This window comes from Lycorma delicatula, chromosome 3 (assembly GCF_047948215.1).
Source record: "Lycorma delicatula isolate Av1 chromosome 3, ASM4794821v1, whole genome shotgun sequence".
NCBI lineage: Eukaryota > Metazoa > Arthropoda > Insecta > Hemiptera > Fulgoridae > Lycorma > Lycorma delicatula.
Window position 1 is genome coordinate 217647085 of NC_134457.1, and position 22188 is coordinate 217669272.

General features: G+C 28.4%; 1 protein-coding gene across 1 annotated transcript in view; it reads right to left on the reverse strand.

Moving 5' to 3' along the window:
• LOC142321310 (glutamate receptor ionotropic, kainate 2) overlaps positions 1-22188 on the reverse strand; it is a 520894-nt gene that overhangs the window by 111196 nt on the left and 387510 nt on the right. The window contains exon 13 of the mRNA XM_075359304.1: positions 17667-17864. Coding sequence (XP_075215419.1) covers positions 17667-17864 — 198 coding nt within the window. The remainder of the gene's footprint in view (positions 1-17666; positions 17865-22188) is intronic.

Sequence of the window (22188 nt, forward strand, 5' to 3'; positions counted from 1 at the left end):
CACATACACACACACACACACACAGAGAGAGAGAGAGAGAGAGAGAGAGAGATCCGGCAGTAGTTGGAAAGCTGGTTGAGATATATGTATATATATATTATCGGAAATAATAATAATAACCATTAATTATCAGATAATTTGTGTATTTATACAGAGTTTTTTTAGCTGTAGTAAAGATTAGAATACGTAATGTAAAAGTAACAAATTAATGTGCCCTTTTTGTTTATAAAAGAACTGAAACATCTTCTCCTACATATTAGAGGAACAACGTAAAATACAATTTGTTTGAAATAAAATTTGAAAAAATAAGTTATTAATTTTTAGTATAAGTGATTTTTTTTTTAATTATCCGAACTTTATTTAAAAAAAAGTTATAATGACGTTATTTTATACCGTTGATTAATATTTTAATTATTTCATTATAATATAAATTTTAATCGTTACTTGAAAGTCCTTAAATGCTCTTTTGTAAAGGACAATGAAGTATTCATTTTTACGACAATTTTTATACATCCGTATTGAAAACGACGCTTTTATATTCCCTAAAGGTTGAATATTATTCTTTTTAATTGCATTCTTTTTTCTGATTATTCTTATACCATTATTTTTAATTACAGTAGATTGCCGTGAGTTATGCATACTTAGTTTTCAAATTTTATTTAATTCGAAACTTCATAAAATACCGGTGAATTACTCTAAGTTTTTTTTCTTTTTTGAAATAACAGTGCTGTCGTACAATAAATTAAACAAAAAAATTGCTTAGAAATAATTTCAAATTTATTTATGCATTAAAATGATAAAAAGATTATAAAGTGATGGAACAGAGAAGTGAATTAATTTTTAAATTAAATAATACAATTCCTTCAGTCATCGAAGTTACAAACTTTCGCCATCGCAACTAGTGCCACACTTAGAAGTAAAGCAAATAAGCAATGGACGGAGTTAAGTGACATCATAATCCATTCATCCGTTTAGTGAATGTTATTTTTAGAAACATCTTGCTGATCTTTTCAAAATGAGATTTACCTCATTGTTTAAAAAAAAAATTATATAGTTTAATTTTAGCTGTCTGTTAATGTTCAGTCTGTCATCTATTAATTAATCTAAATTATCCCTACTGTAGAACAGAACCTATTACTTGTGATGTCCGTTTATTTTAAAAATAATTAAACACGTACAGAAATAAGGCATTTTTACCAACTTTTTGAAGAAAATTACAGTACTAATTTTGTTCCTACGATGGAAATGAGGGTGAAATTACATTTTCTTTACGTTATGATATATGAGGAGTACGGAAATACCATTCGCTTAAAATTTAATTACCTTATATATATATATATATATATATACATATATACAATTTTCTTATTTATATATATATATATATATATATATATATAGGCCTATGTGTAAAGTTTGGCTCAAAAATCTCCAAAACTGCTAATCAATTTCATTGAAATTGAAGTATGCACATCCGTAGTTGTGCATATGAAAAGTTGATAAAGATTGATTGAGTCGTTCTTCGGTTACGCTCAATTTAAAATCGATAACCGACAACATAACCTTATTTTGAGGTAATGTTGACGTTGTGTAGGTATATTTTTCATACGCGCATATGCAGTAGTCACAGTGGTGAGCTAGTTCAAACTTGGTGCTTATGTGTAGAGTCTACTGGTTAATTGTAATTATTTTATCAAATTATGGTTATAATAATTTAATTTTCTTATGAACATAAAATATATTTTAATATTAAAGAAAAAAATATATACCTCTATCATTTTTCTCATTTAATTTATGCTTTCAAGTTAAACATGAGTAGGGTTTGACGGATTTGTGCCTTATGCAATCAGGGATACCTCAAGGAAGCGTTCTCGGACCCATCTTGTATGTTCTGTTTGCGGCTGACTTGCCAATTACGGCAGATACCACAGTTGCAACGTTTGCTGACGATACTGCAATTCTTGCTGTCCTCGAAAATCCGACTACTGCATCTCGTTTTATTCAAGATTATATCACTCTCCTCGAATCGTGGCTTATATGCTGGAAGATAAAAATAAACGAAACAAAATCAAAGCACGTCACGTTCACCCTTCGTAAGGAACACTGTCCTCCTGTTTCTATCTTCAATGTTCCGATTCCGAGATCTCAATACTGTAAATATTTGGGTTTTCATCTTGATCGACGACTTACTTGGGTGAAACGTATCACCTCTAAGCGGAAACAGTTGGATCTCAAGTTTAAAGACTTATACTGCCTGGTAGACATAAATCTCGGCTTTCAGCAGAAAGTAAATTTTTGTTTTACAAATCCGTTTTGAAGCCTGTTTGGACTTGAATTGTGGGGTACAGCGTGCAATTTCCAGTATTGAGATACTTGAATGCTTCCAAACAAAAACACTGCGGAAAATGCTCAACATACCCTGGTACATAAATAATGGCCTTATTTATACTCACCTTAAGTTGCAAACCGTTCGGCAGGAAATCTCTGTGGTCAGTCTACGGTATCAAAATCATTTGGATCGGCACCCGAATTATCTGTTGGTCAATTTGTTAGAAAACACGATCAGTGATTTTTCAAGATTGCTGAAGAACAATATTCTTGGTTTGCCTTATCGCTTCAACCGTACGGAGTGCTCATCTATTCTATTATTAAGTCACAAGCTGCTGGGTCTGTGGCAACTTTATACATCTTATTTAGTTATTGTTCTGTGAACAGATTGTAAAGTCGGTGTGTCTTTATAATTAAAAAAAAAAAATTATGTTTTGTTTATTTCTTGCGAAACAAATTAATACAAAATAAAATAACGAAAATTCTTAAAATAACGAAAAATACTTGTGAAGAACTACGTAATTTTTAAAAATTTATATAAGAAAATACAAATTAGCTGAAATAATTTGATTTTTTAGTACAGACCATTAAAGGCTACGGTTTCGTATTGAAATAACGGTCGGTAGTTTGAATTTTATTCAAACTATCTTTATATTTACTAGGGGAAAATTCAAAGATCTTGATTTTCAGTACTCTGTTAGATACCGTTCCGAATGGTTACAGAGTAGCTGACGTGATAGACAAACTACCAGTAAAAATGGCAAAATGTTTCTTAAGAATAGCAATTATATCATGGTAAATTTATATAAAACGAGAAGAGTAAAGTCAATTTCTTTTATTGCTATGTTTTCTTCAGTGAATCTAATAATTTTTTTTCATATTAGCAAAATAACCGAAGTTTTAATGATATGGACCTAAAAATGACTCTTTGATTTTATTCACCAAGGGAAATTACTGGAGTAATTAAAATTTGCCTTTTAGAAAAATAACTCTTATTAATGCTTCTTGTTTTCATCTACTTTCTTCGTTTTACAGCCAGGTAAAAGAAAATATAAATAATATGTGATGAAATATGATCAATATGCGAGTAAATAAATAAATAAATGTGAGGATGAAAATAAATGTAAATAATATGTTAAATATTTAAACAGTATAATAAAATCTATTGTACTTTTGTAATAAAACAACGTATTTAATGCAGCTCTTTTAGTACGAAAGAAGCTCAAATTAACAATTTCTATGATCTCTTTAGGCCATACATCAAATAATTCTTTTTCTATTGTATTTCGATCATGCGGAAATAAACTTAAGGTAAACGATTCTGATCTGTACTGACTTACGAGATGAAAAAATAAATGCATCAATCACTCTTTAACTCTCCGTCAGTCAGTCGGACGTGTATCTCAATGATATGCATCGTACGTTGAGCCCCGTCATTTTCAAATCGGCTGACATACGATTCTTATTTTCATCGAATCTCGCAAAACAACGTGATTGTTTTTTATTTGTTTTTACTACTGGAGCCTTTGATTTTGTTTTAATACAAGTGGGTATTCCGTTTTCTTGTTTTTCAATGTGATTTATATTTCCTGTTATTTATTGTTCATTATGTCTTATATACTTTATTATATCTTATTATATAATATACTATATCTTATAATAAATACTTTATTATATCTTATATGAACATGTAATAGCTACTAAACAATATCTTTTCTGTGATACCGGGAATAAAATCTTGGAAATATTTTAAATGTTCAATGTTTGCTTATTAAGAGGATTACCTCACTTTTATTTGTACATACATTTCTCACCAGAAAGGTATGGCGATTCCAAGTACGAGAAAATTCAGTGCGGGATAATTATTGTTTTATGTTTGATATGGTAGTCCTTATTATCAGGAAATTCCAGCAACCTCTAATTATTAATATAATGAACAAAAATTATAAACGAACTAATTACTAATGAACTGACGCGACCAACGGAGATTTAAAACTGAATCTGCAATGGAAACGGTAAATTTTTTTTTTGAAATATTGTATAGCATCTAACAAATAAAACAAGTACCCTTTAATTACTCTTCTTCTGGCATAATGTTTTTAGGATTGAATTTACCATCAAAATCTTATAAAAAACTAATCTTTAAATTTGGAAATTTTTACGTTAACTTTCTTTCATAAATTTAACGTTTTTAAACAGGAATTACAAGTCGCTTCGAAAATTAAATTATAATTTTCAGATGTAACAAGTTTCTTATACGGAAACTACAAGAAAAATTGTGAAGTAAATTAGTTACGGTTGTCTTTTTTATTAAGGTACATTTACGGTTGTATATAAGTATGTCAAATCGACCAAAATGATGATAATTAGTCTAGGTGACATTCAATCTTACGTTTTTACTCTGTTTATCGCAGGCATTGGCTTTTATAGTAAACATCACTCTCAGAGAAAGCAAGTCTAATGGATACCTCGTTTGCCTGATGTTTTATATATATTTTTTCTTAGCCTTTCTAAAAACAGTAAAGTTGTAAAGCATCTGGCTTTAGTTGTTTAAAAACAACTTTACTGTTTTTAGAAAGGCTAAGAAAAAATATATATAAAACAACAAATCGCTCTACCGTTTTGTTGGTGTGAAATGAGGCATTATGAACACCCTTTAACTTAGAAATAAATAACACCATAAAAAACCGTAAATAAATACAAAAATTATTATTTTTATACATATATATTTATTTATAACGATGTCAAATTAGGTACGGTACGACCCCGCTATAACGAGGTCACCCGAAGACTACTTTTACGTTCGCGTTGTAGGCTAACGGTATTATTTTTAAGATAAGGTGATAAACGGAAAAAAACAACGCCGATTGAGTTAACATTGTAATACAATTAAAATATTTCAGAATGTTATAGTTAAAAATGAAAATATTATTGGATATAATAAAATGTAGAAAAACAAAAATTACAGTACCGGATTTAATTTTCACATCGTTTACTCAGAATACGTTGTAAGCACGTTCCGTTATAGCGTAAATGAAAATGCAGTACTGCAGTAACTGATTTGAATTCAAAATATATTAAAATAGTATTCAGTGTTACTATATTAGAACACATTATTGGAATCACACATCTGAATGTATATAAATAACTATTAGATTTGAGAGAGTTATTTGAAAAAGTAGGAAATTATTTTTGCTTGTTTGGATTTTATATATTTTTTTTTACAGCTACGTTTAATTTCGGAGAGTTAGACGTATTACCGTATTTATTTATTCTGTTCAATTTATTACTAAATACATAACCTAGTTAAAATTCTTTATACCTACTAAAAATTTAACACATTTGTTTCATACCTAATAATAATTATTTTTGGGATAAAGGGGAAGAATAGCATCCTTCTACCCGTGTTATTTTGAACCGCGTTGCAGCGAGTTTCCAATCTAGGTAGGTGCAAACAACTGAATAAATGGGAGTTCAAAAAACTCGCTTTATTTTTATTTTTACTTTAGTGGATTCATTTATTGTTATATAATTTTCGTAAATATTTTTACACGTGGTAGCGTTATCAGCCTAAATAAAAAAAAATTTAAATAACTCAATTGTTTATACGTAGCTCAACATATGAATTTAAAAATTAAAACGAATAAATTAGAGATTATAAATATTTTCGAAAAATTTCTACATTGTACTAGAGATGCTTTGGCGCAATAAAGTAGTTGTTTTTAGAACTACCTACATCAATTATTTATATTTTTCTTGTATTTCAATTACATAGTGTAAATTAAGTAAAACCTTTGTCCTGCACAGTTTCAGAAGAATCAATATTTAAATGGAAATTTTCTCTGCAAATATGAAAAAATTAAATGTACCGCAATTTTAGACTTGATATAAAAAAATGCGTCTTTTCCAGTTAGAAGTATACCAATTTGGTTTCAGGAAAAGTATAGGAAAGCAATTTTAGGGCTCAGATTAATAGTTAAAGGAAGATTAAAGAAAAACAAACCAACATATTTGGCAGTTATAAACCTAAAAAATACAATCGATAACGTACACGGGAATAAAATGTATAGAATTAAAAAAAAAATTAGGGTTCAAATACAGAGATAGAAGAACAATTGGTAACATTTACAGGAACCAAACAGTAATAGTAATAATTGAAGAACATGAAAAAGAAGCCGTAATAAAAAAGGGAGTCCGGCAAGGATGCTCCCTATTCCCGTTACGTTTTAATCTTTACATAGAACTTGCAGTTAATGATGTTAAAGAACAATTTAGATCTGGAGTAACAGTACAAGATGAAAAGATAAAGATGCTACGATTTGCTGATGATATAGTAATTCTAGCTGAGAGTAAAAAGGATTTAGAAGAAACAATCAACGGCATGGATGAAGTCCTACGCAAGAACTACCGCATGAAAATAAACAAGAACAAAACTAAAGTAATGAAACGTAGTAGAAATAACGAAGATGGACCACTGAACGTGAAAATAGGAGGAGAAAAGATTTTGGAGGTAGAAGGTTTTGGTATTTGGGATGTAGAATTACTAAAGACGGACGAAGCAGGAACGATGTAAAATGCTGAATAGCACCGGCGAAACGAGCCTTCAGTCAGAAATATAATTTGTTTACATCAAAAATAAATTTAAATGTTAGGAAAAGATTTTTGAAAATATACGTTTGGAGTGTCGCTTTATATGGAAGTGAAACTTGGACGAACGGAGTACCTGAGAAGAAAAGATTAGAAGCTTTTGAAATGCGGTGCTACAGGAGAATATTAAAACTCAGACGGGTGGATAAAATGACAAATGAAGAGGTGTTCAGGCAAATCGATGTAGAAAGAAGCATTTGGAAAAATATAGTTAAAAGAAGAAACAGACTTATAGGCCACATATTAAGGCATCGTGGAATAGTCGCTTTAATATTGGAGGGACGGGTAGAAGGAAAAAATTGTGTATGCAGGCAATGTTTGGAATATGTAAAACAAATTTTTACTGATGTAGGATATAGGAGGTTTACCGAAATGAAACGACTAGCACTAGATAGGGAATCTTGGAGAGCTGAATCAAACCAGTCAAATGACTGAAGACAAAAATAACTTTGCGTGACTTGTTTACACGTATAAAATAAATATTTAGCGTATTAATTACCCTATATTTTTAATTTAACCAGTTAACTTACGGGTCCCTTGTTTTGCCTTGTTAATAAAAATTATTTATTTCAACAAACTATTTCTGCATTAAATCCCAAAATAATAATTACTACTATTTTTTTTTTCTTCTTGAGAGGTAATTTTATTATATTTAATGGGTTTTATAAATCCATAAAAAATATAAATACAATTTATATCCTAATGATTTTAAAATGAGTAGGAAAAATAATGGAAAAGAAATTAACTCAGAAAAGTTTTTTTGGTAAAATAGTACTAAATAAATCGCATTAAAAAATTACGTCCATTGAATAATAATAAATATAACGTTAATATTGAAGAGGGCAGAATATACACAAAGGAGTTACGTTTAATAATGTTTAATTTAAATATGGTAAAATTAATTTTTAAGCGTTTAATTAATTGCACTCATTGTTTATAGCTTACGTAAAATTTTGTTATAAAACATAGACGTATGTCGATTTAACAAATGTTTTTCCGATATAAACACATTTTAGCTGATATAAACATATTTCAGCTTATGGTGCCGTAGACACATCTGATCATGACACTTAATATGATTGATGATTTTTTTTATCTTTTATAAGATAATAAAAATTCTGTCTTTTTTATTGAAGTAATTTTACATCGATAACATCAGAAAAATTTTATAAATTTGTTTATGTTATTATTGTCTAGTAATGAAATAATAATACTATTTACATTAAAATTTATTTTTACGTAATTTTTTTATTATGTAGTTTATTTAACCTAAATGAAAAAAAACCGGGACCAGATGTTGGTTTAAATGCAAGTGAATTGAGTGACGCTTCAAGTTAGAATATCGTATTAAGGGATTCGTATGGAGACGCTAAAGAAACGAGTACTTATGGTATATTACACACTATCTAATTGTTTTCAGCTTTTTATAAATTAAATAATTTAATTATTTAAATATATTTACTTCTTCTTGTTACCTTCTTCAATGATCGAACATGTTATCTATCAGTTTATCAAGCAAATAAAAATTTAAATAATACACAAACCTAAATCTACAAAATTCACACTTTGAAGAAACGACAAAAAATTCAGCTAAATTTGTTTAATTGCTTTAGTTTTTATCAAATCACTTCATCGATTATTTTTAATATTTTAAAAGAGCGTAGCAGGAAGACTGTAGATCTAAGAAAAGTGCTGATCTCCGTGGCGCGAGGGGTAGCGTCTCGGCTTTTCATCCGGGGGTCCCGGGTTCGAATCCCGCTGAGGTATGGCGTTTTCTCACACGCTATAAATCATTCTTCTCATCCTCTGAAGAAATACCAACGGTGGTCCCCCAGGTGAAACAAAAAAAAAGATCTAGGTAAAGTTTTAATAGTAGATATGTTGAAAGTCAGGAATCTACAAAAAAAAAAAAATTATTTTATATGTTATAGTGCATTTCTGTAAATGTATCTGAAAGACCATCCTAATTATGATGTTTTCATATATAAAATTTGATTAAAATGTCACCGAAAAATTCAATTACGTTGCAATTGAATTTTATATATAAAAATATCATATTTCGGGTAAAACAAAGAAAAATTCTAATTTTTCTGGGTTTTATTCAGCTTATCTTACCCTTTATTTTTATCACAATTAAATGGTCTACAGGTTTCGTTTAAAATTTTTGTTTTTATTATCATTTAACAAAGTTATTATACATAAAATGTAACTTCTTATACATAAACGTAATATACTATAATGTAACTTATATAATGTAACTTCTTATACATAAACGTAACTTCTTCAATTTTTTAGGTCATAAACCATAAGAAATCGCTAATTATGTTTCTTAATTAACGTTCTAAAACTTTCAGTACGACCTCATTTCACTGGGGTAGCTCAAATTTGAGCGAAACTTTTCACTAACCGTAACTCGCAAACGAAGCATTTTAGGATACATGTTTATACGAACGTTTTCCATTATTTTCACGAGTAAAATAGGTTATGAAAGTTCTGGGAGAACTTCGTGGTACACCCTGTATATATATGTATGAATATATATATATATTGTACACATGAAAGAACCAGATTCTGAACAATATTTACATTAAAGTTCATTTATGTTTTAGCCGATATATTTAATATAAATTTGCAGATATTTGCAATATATATAATATAATTTATGTTTAATAATTGTTTTGTCAGATATAATTAGGTATACATTTAATTATATGTACATCAGAAGACCCATCAGATATTCATTACTTCATGGAAAATAAAGAAGACAGTGAAATGCCCAGGTCGCTTCCATACCAAGTAGTTTATTACTTACCTATAGAAGACGTTTTGAAAAACAACGGTGAGAAAATAAATTGATAATACTTTTATTTTATAAAACTGAGTAGCCTAATTACTGGAGTGCAAGAAGTCTCGAACCTATTTGAAATCATTGAGTTTTTAAATTTCCTTGACGATAGACCTTGACTGAAAATTAACGGTTTAAATTTTGTAATATTCCAAGGTTATCATCGTAAATGGGAAAGAATCAGTGTTTATTATCAGAATTAATAGTATCTGGGAAAGAAGCAGCGCGTAATTTGCTGTTTAATCCCTTTTTTAAAACAACTTTTTGAATAATATAATATTTAAATTTCTCTCCTTTAATAAGGAATTAAACGGCTAAAGGATATAATGTTTAATGATCGGAACCTTTTTGACACTGTATAATTTTTTACTTGTTCCTGAAGGTGTTCAAAAATGAATTCTGTTTTTAAAAATAACTTCGTAAATTGCATCGTAATTTTTTTACTTCAACAGTAGCTAGGTACCCTACGGTATCTGGCAGAGGAGAAAGGAATTGAAAATGATTTCAAACGTATGATAACGTTTTATTTTATAGGTTTCCAGTGTGAAAAACAACTTTTAAAATGAAAAATTTGAATTTTGAAAAAAGTTCTTTTAATTTTTTAAATTAAGGGATTATGTAGCAACAACCAAAAGGACATAATATCTTAATAATTTTCGACACCACTATAATTTTTTGATAAAATGCATTTAAAAAAATTAAATAATTTGATGTTTTAATTTTTTTTTAAGATTATGAAAACATTTATAAGAGTGGTTTACAGTAATTTACCCTTATTAAGGGTATAATGGGTTCACAAGGCTTAATGTATTATTTTTTCTAAGGACCGAATATTAGATTTTGGAAAATCATTTTAAAACGGTTTTTTAATAACCAAATTATATATTTTATTTACATTATTACGAAAGGGTGACAAAATGGGAGAAATTATGGGGTTACGTGGGTTTCTTTAACTGCTCTAACCAATACTATTAGGAAGAAGCAAAAAATTAAGTAGAAAAGTAATTTTTCTATTCGGTTTACTAAATTTTGAGAATTATCCGTAAAAACTAAGACACAAACAAACTTGTTTTTTATTTATTTGCACATAGTACAGGTCTATTTTTGAGTTAAAACTATGAGGAAATTGTCATTAGAAATATTTTTAAATTAAAATATTTAACATGTTAAAATTTAGTATGAAACGTAAAAATGGTATTACTTGAAGATATTTAGTATGGGGAATTAGAGTATAAGTTAACATCAGAAGTTTTATTACGTAAACAACAGTGCGTGTTCCAACATGCGATGTTTACGTACTGCTGTACTGCTGTAGACGCTGGACGACTGATGCGCCATTCGTCAGTAATTATAACTACTGTACGCAGGTGACTGCGTCCATTGTTATGTTGCGTTATAGACGCAGTAGTTGGTCAGTGCGTGGTGAATGATTTTATTTGTGTAATTATACCAAAAATTGTCTGTACATATACTGCTTAAACTATTTTGTCGGTTATTGACCTGAATTAACGGTGCTTAGTAGAGTGGTATGTATTATTGTTTTTATTAATTTGTATTATAATAATAAGTGCTAAATTATTAATCGAACAATAAAGCTGAGAATTATACATATGTAGTAGCCCATCGTATTACTTCATATGTGCAGTTTTTAATTGTTTAAAACTGTTACGGTTAAATATTTAAAAAAATGTTTAAAAACAGTTAACTGGTTTTAAAAATTACTGTTTTAAAAAATTATAACAATATTTCGTCATTTAGGTTAGGTCGTTAAGGGAAACCCGGATCCCCCCTAAGAACCTAACTTAAGAGATAAGTCCACCTAGTCTTTCTTTTTTTTACGATAAGAACCTTTTTGATAGTTGAACGATAATTACCGGAGGTAATTATCGTTCAAGTATTACTTCATAGGATGATATGTATGATTGTAAATGAAGTGTAGTCTTGTACAGTCTGGTCTCAGTTTGACCATTTTTGAGATGTGTGGTTAATTGAAACCCAACCACTAAAGAAAATCGGTTTCCACCTAACCTAACGTCACAGTTCACGGACGTTGGAAAGAATATTAGCGAACTCATTTAAATAGCTGCCATTTTTCCGTTACACCATATTTGAAATCTTATACTTTTTTCATTTTCTGTACTACTATTAATTTTTCACTGCTGTAATGCCAAACTCAGTAATAATTAAAATAGCTAACGCCTAATAATTTTATTCAAATAAATTTCTTTTAGATTAAAGTTCCAGTTTTTTGTTTTAATAACCTGCTTTTGGCATTTACAACGTCTCTTTTTTTTAATGTTGACAGTTAAATAACAAAATAATTTTACTTCTTTTATATTATGGCTTCGGTTCCTAAAATTACTTTTATAAAAAAAAAAATTACAATTTTTCTAAAATTTTAGCTAGTGCAAAATATTTTACAAAATAATTACTAAAAATAACTCTTATATTTACCGATCTCAGAAAAGAAAGAGTTAGTTATATATGTACATCCTTTTTCGATATATTCAAATTGTAGGAAAGAAATACACCGATTTCGATTATCTTTTCTTCTTATTCTGTTAGAAATTTTCCTTCTCCGGTAAAATTCGTCTAGATTAATTAGAGAAAGATTTTATAAACTGAAAATTAAACCGTTGCCTGAGACTATTTTCAGATATTTTGTTTTTTTGACAATAATGTTTTAATATTAAATTGTATGAGTTTTGCTCAATACTAATTATAAAACTGTCTTTTTCTATGGATTTAATTTATAACTAATTTTTTTTCTTTGTATAACTAATTATAACTATTAACCAAATTAAATTTGAGTTATTTTATTACAGATAAATAAAGTATACACATATACTAAACAACCTCATTAAACAAAAAATATGTTTTAAAATACAGCAAATGTCTAGAAATACTTATTCAAAAACATAATAACTGCGCCACGCTTTTATTTAACTAAATATTTTCATTACTTTTAATTTTAAAATTTAATAATTATTACATTTATTTATTTTTATTTATTAGATATTTTTATGATTTATTTTTTACTTTTCAGTGCATTTTTATATTTGTTAATTATTATTATGCTTTTACGGCCAACATGGGACCACAAGTCAATTTTAGTTTGATCTTTTCTGAGAAAAGCGTGTTATTTTACTCTTCCTAGCTGCCCAGTATTTCTTCATCCGTTCAGATCTTGCTTTCCTTTCTTCATCCGTAAACACCCTCTTTGTTGTATTTTGTCGTACAAAATACAACAAAGAGGGTGTATTTTGTTTAAATACAGGTCTGTCTTTTGTTTAAATCTAATGTTTTTATCTTTTAGCTTTGTAATTTTTCCAGTTTTATTCTGTAGGTCAGTCAGGGAAATTCCCAATTCTTACATATCTTCTCTAATTTCTTTGATCCATCCTACTTCTAGCTTTTGGAACCAGAGCTTTTCAGTGATATTTCTTGACTGTCTTGTTTACGGTGTCCTTTTGAGATGACCAAAGAAAGAAATTCTTTTTTTCCGCATAGTATCAGTAACAGGCTCTATTTCTCGATACACCACCTCATTTTGCACAATCCACCATCGGCCTTCTTTTTGGTGTTTTTTATCGATACACGTTCTGACAATTCTTCTCTCTATTTTCAGAATTTTATCGATTCGGTTTTTCTGACTGATTTTGAAAAAGGTCTCGCTTTCGTAGGTGACTTCTGGCTGAACTACAGTTTTATAATGTTTAAGTTTTGTTTTAGCCGAAAGGCATTTTTAGTTATATGTTGACCAAGTTAATTTTTGGGATTTAATCATTTTATATGGCCCACACCAATAAAGAACTGAAATTTTGGCAATATATTTGTTAATATATTATTATTTTTTTTTTGTTTAAAATTCTCAATTTGATTTAATTCTTACTTTTTACTTTCTAGAGGATTTTTCTAATTTAACGTTAATATTAGTATTAGTTAAATAAAAGCTTTTTTAAACAATAATTTTTTATATGTAATCAAATATATTTTTGTAATTTTTTAGTATTTTTTTTTTTTTTTACATAATTTTTCTAAGTACTACTTCATTTATTTTGAAATATAAACAGGTTAGTTGGAAATTATTACAGGATATTCTCAATTCGAATAAATATCAGTTGAATAAAACATTCAATAATGAAAATTGACTGTTACAATGAAAAGCGTTTAATTCTTTTCCTTTCCATTGATTAGATGGACTTGCACTTCTTGGCTTGGTATATATTTCTTTCTGACCCAGTTCTGAACTATTCTTAGGCATCTGACCATGATACTCGTACTCACATTTTTTTCACTCTTATCTTTATTTCATACTCTTTCACATCATTTCGCACGCAATGATAATTACACATAATATGAATAGTTTATTTTCTATTCATATTTCGTTAAGTACATATAAATATTATTATTATTATTATTACTTTTCATTATAATTTAATTTGGTAAGCGTGCGACTGATGACTATAACTAATGTATGGGTCCATTAAGCCCAGCCAAAAATTGCTCCGGTGCTATTAGAAACTAAGTTCATTGGGAAAATCCTTTTTTATAGAAGTTGTATTCTGCAGGCATTGAATGAATATTTTGAACTGGAAGAATAGATCTGTAATAAGTTTTTCGTATAAATAATATTATTATTACCTTAAAACCGACCTAATGTGTAGGAAATAAATTTAATTCCTAGACTTATTTAACCATTATTTTACTAATTTTCAAAATGGATTTTCTAAAATACGGTTCCTAAAATTATGATACAATTTTAAAATGTTTACTTTCATAAAAAAATTACAATTTTACTAAAATTTTAGCTTGTGCAAGAATTTTTACAAAATAAATTTTACTAAAAATAAACTCGCATATTAATCGATCTCAGAAGTGAGTTTATCAGTTATATCTGTACATCCTTTTTCGATATATTCAGATCGTACTTGAGAAAAAATACACAGATTTCGATTATTTTTTCTTCTTATTTTGTTAAGAAGTAAAATTCTTCTAGATGAGTTAGGGGAATATTTTATAAACTGAACATTAATGAGCTGGCCTCCGAGGCGCGAGTGGTAGCGTCTCGGCCTTTCATCCAGAGGTCTCCCGGGTTCGAATCCCGGTCAGACATGGCATTTTCATATACGCTACAAATCATTCATCTTATCCTCTGACGCAATACCTAACGGTGAACCCGGAGGTTAAAAAAAAACAAAAAAAAAACTGAAAATTAAACCTTTGTCGGAAACTACTTTAAGATATTTTGTTTTTTATGACAATGCTGTTTTTAATATTAAATTATATTCTTTTCTGTAAATTCTTCCCTTTTTTTTTTTTTGCTTCAGTCATTTGACTGGTTTGATGCAGCTCTCCAAGATTCCCTATCTAGTGTTAGTCGTTTCATTTCAGTATACCCTCTACATCCTACAGCCCTAACAATTTGATTTACATATTAAAATTCTTCCCAACCTGGTTTTTTTAATTTTGCGATTTTTTAAAAATTTTTCCATCATTTACAATTAATTTTTATTTCATTATTACTTATTAATTTAATAAATTTAGAATAATATTAATTACATTCGGCCTCTATTAATTTTATTATTTAATAAATACAATAACAGACAAAATTAGAATAAAGTCTTGCTACTACTTTTGAAAATTTGTATTTAATATTGTTTTCAATTAAAAAAAATGTCTTATCTGTTTTATAATTTTAGAAATATTGATTGAACAAACTTCACATTGATGCAGTTTCAGTTGACACAACAAATCATTTAAAAGCAAATAAAGTTAGCATATAATAAACGCGCAGCTTTTTTATAGCAAAGCCAACCGGTTTTGCAACTTGATCATTAAAGGCCTTATTTTTATTTTATAAGTTTCATATCAGTGGTGATATTTTATTCATTACAATTATTATCAATATAAGATTTAAGCATCAAAGTTTCCAAATTTCAAATAAAAAAGTAAATCGATTCTGACAGCTCCCTCACTCTATATTTTACAGTAATTTTTTGGATTTTTATGTGAAAATACTTCGAATAATTGAATTTCAAAGTTGTTATATTATCATTTATATCATATTACGGCCATATAAATACTTTATATTAAATGAACTTTACTTTTTTAGATAAAAACTTGATAAGTAAGCGTGTAAATACACGCTTACTTTTCAAGTTTTCATTTATTTTATTATTTTTTTCTCATGTACCAGTAACAAAGAATTTTAACAAATTATTGTAAAAACATCACATTATTAATATAACATTTCAATCATTTTTAGCTGTAATTCTGTAAATAACATTTATGGCAGAAACTTTGTATTTATGTAATAATGAACTACTATCAAATCCAGTTTAAAAGAATTGCTACACGAGGGAATTCGAAAAAAACGTTAGAGGTATAATATGTGCAATTCGTTTTGTGAGTAGTTTTGGTTATCCTAAATATTAGTTGGGAAGTTTCTAATCACATGAAATTTTTTTATAATAAAACACATTCAGAAAAAATCTGATGTGGACACCACACGACTTCCTTGTACATTTGTTAAATTACATATACATATTTTTTTTAAATGAAAAGAACATGAAATTTTATTTCATTAATAACTTCTGATATTTTTTTCATATTTTTTAAATTTTTTTATTGTTATTGAATTATTATTTATCGTAATTTATTTTTTACAATCAGAGGTTCATAATTATTAATAAATCAATATATTTAAATTAAAAAAAAGGAAATGAAGTCTGATTTGAACCGATGTGCATTTAAAAAAAATGTCTTATCTGTTTTATAATTTTAGAAATATTGATTGAACAAACTTCACATTGATGCAGTTTCAGTTGACACAACAAATCATTTAAAAGCAAATAAGATCCAAATAATTCATTAATTATAATTTCATTTGGCTATAAATCTGAAACTAATGAAAATAAGTACTACTTATGATATATCGTTTAAAAAACTCTCAATGAGGGCTTATTACTGCAGTTAAGAAACAGTGCAAAATCCAATTTTTCTTTTGATTTTGGGCTTTTATGGACACTTTTGGTTCAGTCGATTGCAATCAAAAAGGGAGGCGCACAATTAGATGTTACAACAATCCTAAATCCAAAATTTCAGCATCCTACGGCTAATCGTTTTTGAGTTATGCAAGATACATACATACGTACGTACAGACGTCACGCCAAAACCAGTCAAAATGGTTTCAGGGATAGTCAAAATGGATTCAGTGATGGTCAAAATGGATATTATTGTTGAAATCTGAAAACCGAAATTTTTCGCGATTACAATTCCTTTACTTCGTACAAGAAATTAAAAAGTAAATTTTGTTATTCTTAGATTAAAATATCCTTTTTATATTTGTAAATAGAAATTATGCTGAAATATATAGATATGTGAAAATACAAATTAAACAATGAAATAGGATTATCCACAGTTTTAGTTATATCATTAAAATTATCAACAATTTTAGACTTTTAACAAATTTAGTAATAATAGTTTATCGATCGATGTTGGAACAGAGTTGTAACAGCAGTAATAATAATATTATAACGGCGGATTGTAACAAACGAGATTGAACTGTCTTTTTTACGGTTATTATTTTCTCCATTTGAGGGTTTTAAATGACCCATTCGCCTGCAGCATTGATACTATTTCAGCCTCTATGCTTAAATGAAAGAAGTTATAAAGATTTAAAATCCTTTTCTTGTCAGAAAAAGGTTTCCATCGATTATTTTGTTTTATTGTTTTAATATTGTAATATTAAATCAGTAATTTATTTAATATAAGTTGATATTTATAAAAATGTTTTTCGGAATTATCAATAATTTTTATGAAAAATAATATTAGCATTACTTACACGAAAGAAGGTCATAGTTGATCCACCAGAAAGCGTCCCGTATGAAATTTCAGTTTGTTCCGATAAATCAGCCGCATTTTCAATGGGTGTAATCATTCTTTCTACAGTAAGAAATGCAGCTAAATTTGCTGTGTACGATGAAATTATTATTAGTGTAAAAAACCACCAAATACCACCAACAATTCTTGTCGATGTTGCCTGCAAAAAAGAATAATATTATAATGTGCAAGTTTTTATTCTTTGTGACAGTTTATCGTAATTATCCTAAAAATATTTCCTATTAAAATAAAATTTTATTGAAATTAAGTTTTGTAATCTATCACGATTACTTTATATTTAAATAACTTATAATTGAATTTCGTAAACCATCCGAAAAAGTAGTTTATACTTGTAACTTTCAATGTTTGGCTGGCCAAACATTGAATCATGCCAATCAATACTTTCGATGGCTGGCCATCATAATAATAGAATTTAAAATGAAATATATAATATTATACATAAAATTTAAAGCGTGAAAAAATAAAAAAAACACTTTCATATTAATGTATCATATATATAAATAGAATAGCAACGCGGATAGCTAGGGGCTCGCCTGGGAGCTTACTTTGCTAAGATAGGCGTTTTGGCATCGAGCTCGGAATAGCTGATATATTCGCTGTTAGGATAGAAATGGATGTGTGGAAAACTGTGATGGAGCTACGGTGTGGGAAGTTGTAGGCATTGATCTCGCTCCCGAAAGCGGACCAGAGCAAAAAGAGATAGGGATATGTTTTCATTAGAGGCTTGTTAAATTTATGAATTTGTTTCTCGATTTTTAAGAAATGAAGAGGACTTTGAGTAATTTGACTTGTAGAACAAAATTGTCGTTGTTGCGTTCAAGAGGTTTTGTCGGTATGAGGATCTTATCTTTGGTTCTTAAAGTGTCGATCAAGCAATGATCTGAGTGTATACCTTAACTGAAGTTAGGTATGGGAAGAACAGTTTTTGTGTGAAACCTTTGGTCTTTGGGAAAGGCACGAGGATTGCGCTTCCGCGAATCGGTTAACTTAATACTTGAGGGTTGTAAGTTATGGTAGGTGGTCGTGGTTTTAAGATACTATATGAAGGCGATAGTAAGTTATGTAATGGCGACCGGGGACATCAAAAGAGCGAGTGTCTTCTTCTGCGGTGGTCAGAATTATTAATGTATCATACTTTAACGTATACGTAAATGATTTTTTTCTTTTTTAATGTATCTTTGTATATTTTTTAATTTTGATTTTTGATAATATTAAAATATAAATATATTTTCGTACAAATTGATTCTTGATTTTTTAATATATTTTTAATATTATATCTTTCTCTTCAGAAATTTTTTATTAATATTATCAAATGTAAGAAATTGTAAATGGTCTACCCAGTAGTCAGTCCATTCAGTGTTAGGAGTGATACTCAATTTAAAAGTAACAAAGAGTGTGTGTGTATATATATATATTATACATGCGGTCGAAGCGCGGAACCGTGCAGGGCCAGGGAGGTAGACCTTTTGCTGAGGACGTGTTGGCCTGGTCACTCGCAAGAGTGACTGGATCGGGACGCTCTGATGAAGCATTAAGAACCCTCGAGGTTTGAGGGGTAACGCGCGAGGGTCGAGGGGTATGCATGGGCGCCTTTTCGGTCCCCGACTAGGAGTAGCGATTGGAAGGGTAATTCTCCTGGGGAGGAAGCATCACGGAATCCAGAAGCGGAGGTCGTATTGCTCAATAAACCAGGAGGGACCCCGTTGGGAAGGTTCAATGGGTCGACAGTGCTGAAGGGTGGTGGCTAGACATCGCTGCGTCACATAAGGTCAACCGAGGCAACGTCTTCTAAGCGGTTGACCTTGTGTGGTTGAAAAAAAAATATATATATATGCTTTTAGAAAAATTAGATGGTTAACAGAGTAAGAAATATAAAGTTTTAAGCGATTCGGAAAGGAGAAAAGTTTGTAAAGAAAGCTTTTAAAAAGAAGAACAAAGTTGGTGTATATATCAAGGCACTCATGTTTAGGGAATAAGCAAAAGAAGACAAAGATTAGATTTATATAAAACTTATAATAATTGAGTACATAGGGAATTGAAAGTGTGTTAAGGCGATGTGATTAAGGAAGAGTATGAGAAAATGGAGAGGTGCAGCAAACTAGTCTAGTGACTATAAAACTAATAAACTTTTTCTTAGATTTCAAAATACATCTTGCAACATCTTTAAATATTTTTTTTTTATATGTCCTACGTAAATAAAGTAGTCACAATTTATGATTAATCATGCAGTTAATCATCATGCAGTTTTTATTCATAAAATCATAATAAAAATTTGTTTGACTTCAATAAAATAAAAAATGAGCTTTCTATTAAAAATAAATATAATCGATATTGAATATACTTCTGAGTTTCGCTTATATGATTCGTATAAAACGGTATATTTATCATCAGTTACCTAAAAGCAATTCGTATTAAAAATGATACTAAAATATTTTCTTGTAATTTATTTAATTATTTTTAAATTAAATTAAATTTTGTATTTCTAGAAAAAATTAGATTGTCAGAAAATCATTCTATTGTGTGGTTCCAAAAAAAATAAGAATATTTGCATTTTAAATTAAAATTTGGCTAATTAAAAATTAAACTCTCGATGTAAATAAATTTCCAAATCGTTAAAATTATAGTTATGGTAAAATAATATATTAATTTATTAATATTACAAATGGAATCGGTTTTAAACTTTAATTTTTTTACTTTGTCAGTCATTTTCAAATATACTAGAATTAAACACTAACTCTGGTCGTATTTTCATTAAATTTTTGAAGAGGGATTTAACCTTTTTATTTATGTACTTCGTGGTTAACAATTCTATATTAGAATTGTTACCATATCCTAATATTTAACCATATCCTAATTTTTTGTTAACCTTATTAAAAAAAAAGCTGCCAACATTATATTAAAGAGAACCGTAACAACACAACATTAGAGTTGTCTATAACGAAGAGAAATTTAGTTGAAGGTTAATTTAAAATGTTCTATGTTTATATAAAGATATCTGTAGCATACGAGTATATTCTTTTTTTGGAATTCACATTTAAGATAACCATTGCAGAATTCATACATTTCACATTTTAAATATTTTTCAAAATAATGTGTACAACATTACAAAATATGTGGATTTAATATAAAAAAATAGTTTAATTTTTTAATCTATAGTTCATAATTTAAATTAATTGCTTTATAATCGCGTTTAAATTAGTTTATATAGTCGTATTGTATCTTTACCATTGAGTTTGAAGCTTATAACAACGATTCATAATTATGGTAAAATATCGCGGTGACCGTTATCATATTGAAGAATTACTTTTGTATTAATTGTTGGAGGGTTTTCATTTCTTTACTGAAGATTATCTTTAAAAACTGAACAAATAAATATTGAATTACAGTTTTATTTTATTAAATCTTAATCTTATAGGAATTCAAGCCTGAGTGAAAATCATTAAATATTTCTTCAAAAAATTAACTTTGTAGCAACTATCTTTTATCGTTATCTTCCCCGATTTGGGTGGGAATAATGATTGATTTGCGTGTAATCTGTCATTTAGTTAGTAATATTTATTAATAAATAATGAGATTGTTAAAAGAAAATAAATAAACTGAAATGTGTATGTCTTCATAAGGTAAATTAAAAATTGTTCGTTATAATTAAACAGTCGAGGGTACGGTAGATAATGAATGATACATCAACTATTTTAGAAATACAATTAGAATAACAACAATGTTTTAAGTACAAAAACAGTCGGCTGTTTGTAAAACAAGTACTAGTTAATCGTTTGCGACAATAATCATATTTCAATGACGATAAAAATATTATACATCGAACACATAGCGAATAATTAAAGTAATATTGATATTGTGAAATTGAAAAATTTTGAAAAAGGGTACATGGTGAGTACATAATATTTGCTCACAAGATGAAAGTCTGAAATATAAACTTTTTTCTTGTAACATAGATCTAATTAATTTTTCATGGTTTAAATAAACTGCTGAGTGCAATATGTATCATTTTACGTATTCCCAAGTAATCAAACAAGTTTTATTAACATTTAAAATTAACCCTTCCTGACTGAGTTAGCTATTATTTGAAAAAAGTCCAGTATTTGGATCGCTCTCAATCAAAAATGTCTAATTTCGATGTAATTACAATTAGGAAAATTTAATTATTATGCATCGTATAAGCGTGCGTAAATATATACAGAAACAAAAATGGTTATAGGGTAGCTTATACGAAACATCACTCACAATTGAAAATGACAGATATTTTAAGGAGATAACAAACATCTCTTGCCAATATTACTAGGAATACTGTTTAGAAAATTGTTTCAGTTGCTTCATAATTCAGCCCAGTATACTACTGCACGTATAGACGTCAAAAGCACCGAAACGGAGGCAATATTCAGCTGTATACTTTGCTCACCAGAGGAGATGACTCTTTAGTGTATTTAATTCATTGCTCTCAGTAA